Below are 4,540 nucleotides of genomic sequence, written 5' to 3' on the forward strand. Positions count from 1 at the left end.
TTTTTTTTTTTTTTTTGGTTCAAAATTTATTGCTATTTCCGGATTGATTGTTATTACCTTAATGTGCACAGAGGAGAAACCATTTGGAACTTTGGAATAGAAGCCAGAGCACAAATGACACAAGTGATTGGCCGTGTAGTCAAAGCACCTGATCTGAAACTTGGTGATAGCAGCGGTAGGGCTTGTAAATTCATTCTAAATAAGGAAGAATGCCAGTGGAACCTTGTTGGCAGAACTGTCTTGGAAGGGAAGGACATTGAGAGGTGGGCAGTACTTGATTTTAGTTCATATGATCGTGGGTTCAAGCTGAAGAATTCTTTGATCTATGATAAGTTTGTACAACAATTGGTGATGCGGTGCAGAAAACTTAGGTTACCCATGAAGAATCCTCTCTTCCATGAGCTATCAGATATGCATGTGCTCTCTGATACTGACAGGCTTCGTAAGCTCCTTAATCGTGTATATGATAAGGCAAATCGCAGGCTGCAGATTCTTGTTTGTATAATGTCAGACAAACATCCGGGTTATAATGCTCTCAAATGGATTTGTGAGACAGAGGCTGGCATTTTGACACAATTGTGTTTGAGCGAACGATGCAACATGGGTAAAGACCAGTACATGAGTAACGTTGCTCTTCAGATCAATACAAAGCTTGGAGGCAGCAATTTTGAGCTCTTTGATTGTCTTCCACATCTTGAAAGTGATGATAATGTGATGTTTATTGGGGCTGATGTCAATCATCCAAAGGCAGGTAATGTATCACGCCCATCTTTTGCAGCTGTTGTTGCCACTGTGAATTGGCCTGCTGCAAACAAATATGTAGGACGGTATTGTCTTCAAAAGCATCGAACAGAGAAGATCCAAGATTTTGGGGAGATGTGTTTGGAGCTTATCAACATATATGCTGAGCTCAACAAAGTGAAGCCGAAGAAAATTATAGTGTTCCGTGATGGGGTCAGCGACAGCCAGTTTGATATGGTTTTGGATGAAGAATTGTTGGATCTCAAAAATGCAATTTGTTGTGAAGGGTATTCACCAACTATCACACTTGTGATTGCTCAGAAGAGGCACCTAACTCGTCTCTTTCCCATGGATCCTAAGCAAGGAGCTCGTAATGGTAATGTTTTTCCAGGGACAGTTGTGGATACAACTATTGTGCACCCTTGGAAATTCGACTTCTACCTTTGTAGCCACTATGGGATCTTAGGAACGAGCAAGCCGACTCACTACTATTGCCTTTATGATGATCACGGTTTCAGTTCAGATGACTTGCAGCAGTTGACATACAACCTATGCTACACTTATGCTTTATGCACAAAACCTGTCTCCTTAGTACCCCCTGCATATTATGCCGACACTTTGGCATATAGGGTGCAACAGTACTATGAGGCATGGGAGGCTGAGGCTGCTGCTTCATCATCATCATCTTCACTGCCATTAGATCCAAATAGCTTCAAGCTGCATGGTGATCTTGAGAAAATCATGTTCTTTTGTTGAAGGTACATGAATGGTTGCAGTCCACCAGTCAGGTTCAATCTCCTTATTTATACAGCCCTGCATAGTTGAGGAGTTTGTGCGTGAATCTAAAGATTCTAGGTTGAATTTACTGTTATCTTTCCTTCTTTCTTTCGAATGGTCTAATAGGCCATGAACATTAAGTTTCAGAGTTTAGTAACTCATGGATTAATACTTTATGATGTTTGAGTGTTAAGTTTCTGGTAGTAGTGTGAATTGAGACTTCATCTCAGTGGTTGTGGTGTTTCCTTTGAGTTTGGCGGTTGAAATGTTTGTATGTAATCCAAGTTATGGTTAATGATATATGAATAATATGATGTTTGCTTTATCTCTCTTTTTTTTTTGGCTAACGCCGGTATCTAAGCCATCGGCCTAGTCCCGCCGATTTATACTGACTCCACAATTGTATGGATCGAATCATATCAAGATTAAATGAGAATCATTTAATTTTCACTAAAAGCAAGGAAGAACATTAAACACTCATGTGTGAGCTTCTCCAAGAAGGCAAATGGAGTCAAACTTAGAACCACAAGCTTCTCGAGGCGAAGTTCTCTTGTCAACTTAGCTAGCCCCTTGGGGTTTATGTGGACTCTTATACCCCCATTGTTCTTGGTTCCTTTGTTCTACCATGACTTCTTATTTTGCATTCCTAAGCATGGATCTTGCTCGAGTGCCAAGGCCAATGTGAAAACATCAACAAGGATGAGATTTCTATTTTTCATAACAGGTTGGGACGGTCATTTTCATCTCATCCTATGTCTAGGCGCCAAGCGCTCTAAACCTGGACAAAGTTGTTTTCCCCTTTATTTTACTTAAATTTCTTGTTTAAATATTAGAAAACCAAAAACAAACCCATAACAAATGGATATGAACCTGTTAAGGAAACCTGAAACGACCAGACCAAAACCGGATGTCACCATAACGATTCAACTGCGATTTGGGCCTGATCATGCATAAAACCGGTTCAAACTGACTGAGCCAGAACGAACCAACTATTTGGGACCCCTATATATGACCATGTTTCCCTCTCCCATCCACTGCCATTTTCGTTCAACACTTGGCTAAATTGTAACTTCGTCCCCTTCTTGCACATAAGCTCCATTCAGGAGCCTCTGTTACTCCTAATTTATGTCTCAGTTCATCAAGCCCTACTCCAATTTTTCAACATCATCTCGTTTCTTAAATCTTAACCCTAACTCTTTTGAGATTCATTCAGATATGAACTCCATGCAAGATGGGGTTTCATAATGTTCCTACACCTCCTTATTGACTCAAAGGTGTAACTTAATCCTCAAAGACCTAGGCCCTCAATCCCATGTTATTGATATCTTGTAATGCAGCAATCAACCACCAAACTGTGGCTTCTAGTGACAAATTGGTGTCTTGAAAAAGGAATTTTCTTATTAATAAACCTAAGGTATAAAAAAGAACCCGGTAAGATGGGAACATAGATCACAATAATTTAACTATTGTAAATTTATAAGCATACATTTTTGTCATTTTATTGTAACACAAACTTTTTAAATAAAGGTAAACACTATCACTTCAAAGTGTTTTCATAAAATATACATGCCATTGACATAATGATAAATTAGTTTTGAAAATTCTTTTATATCTCTAGCATGAATAAATTTTTATAATAAGAGTAGTGAAACTTAAAAGAAGATGTTAAATACTAACTATACATATAGATCTCTCATTTAAACAATCCCAAAAAATTAAAAATAAATAAATAAATAAATAAAAATTACGTGTAAACTTGACCTTTTGAAGTGGTATCAATTTAGTTGTAAAGATTGTTGACAAGATTTTTTTTTTTTGGCACAAAAGCAACGAGGTAAATATGATATTTTTATACTATTTTTTTTTTTACTTTTCTTGATTTCCATATATATTGGTTAGGAAGAAGAACCCTTGATATCCCATTTGTGACAAGTGAAAGGTTGAATTAAAAAATTATCATGGTCAACCAAAGTCCACCTATGCTTCCTATGAATTTCTTACAAGTTTCTTGAGGATGTTAGGAATTTGGATATGTACATAAGTTCTCCTAGACTACATATGGTATTTAGATCTTCCCCAACTATGGGATGACCAAATAAGAATTAGCAAAATACAAAATAGGAGAGAGATTCTTGCAGGTCCCTCTCTAGTAGGAAAAGATCTGTATCTGTACATGTAAAAACCTAACACCTGAAATTTTTTATTTTATATATATTCCTCTATACTCCTTTTCCCTAAAAATAATATGACTTTCAGATTGATGCAGATAGATTCCTTTTTGCATTTTACACTTAGAAAGTTTTTCAACGTCAGTATCTCAATCATGACATTTGCGCAAGGGAAAACGACAAACTCTATAAATATCCATGTAAAATCCCAAATAAAATCTGTGGAAAAAAAAAAAAAAGCCTTCTTGGCACTGAAGATAACTTCATTGGAGTTCTCGAGTGTCCTCTGGAATGTTCTATTAACTCTTTATGAACCAGAATCGTCTGATAGGAATCTCTTTACTCAAGGATCAACACAACCCATCCTCATTAGAACCATCTGAGCACAGAGGAACTCTCCTACACTCCTGATGCTTACCTGAAGATATTCCCACATTATCTATCAAAAAAAAAAAAAAGATAGTCCCACAACCAATGATCATGACCCACATGACAACAATCTTCTGAGTTCACTTACTCTGGGAGTCGTATCCAACGGTCTTAAGGTAAGGGGTGCATGTTCCCCTGGATTTCTGCAGTGAACTCTGGAATGTTCTTTTTTTTTTTTCCTTTTTTTTTTCTTCTTTTTTTTTTTTGGGAAGTAACTCTGGAATGTTCTAACAACTGGGTCAATAGGAATCGACCTGAGATGGGGACCACCGCTTAGAATCTATCTAAACAATAAAATATCCACAACCATATCTGCTACTTTCCTTGTGGCTTGCCTTAGATGACTTCGCAACCATGATCACGGCCCTCACAATCAGAATCACAATCACAATCACAATCACAATCACCTAATCAGAATCTTTTCA

The 4,540-nt window shown here is 37.4% G+C and overlaps 1 protein-coding gene across 1 annotated transcript in view; it reads left to right on the forward strand.

Annotated features, from left to right (window-relative positions):
• LOC122079568 (protein argonaute 2-like) overlaps positions 1-1,843 on the forward strand; it is a 5,501-nt gene extending 3,658 nt beyond the window's left edge. Inside the window, exon 3 of the mRNA XM_042646147.1 lies at positions 72-1,843. Within this exon, the coding sequence (XP_042502081.1) occupies positions 72-1,497 (1,426 nt within the window). The 3' untranslated portion in view covers positions 1,498-1,843. The remainder of the gene's footprint in view (positions 1-71) is intronic.
• Positions 1,844-4,540: the final 2,697 nt, after the last annotated feature.

The sequence above is a fragment of the Macadamia integrifolia genome, chromosome 5 (assembly GCF_013358625.1).
Source record: "Macadamia integrifolia cultivar HAES 741 chromosome 5, SCU_Mint_v3, whole genome shotgun sequence".
Classification (NCBI taxonomy): domain Eukaryota; kingdom Viridiplantae; phylum Streptophyta; class Magnoliopsida; order Proteales; family Proteaceae; genus Macadamia; species Macadamia integrifolia.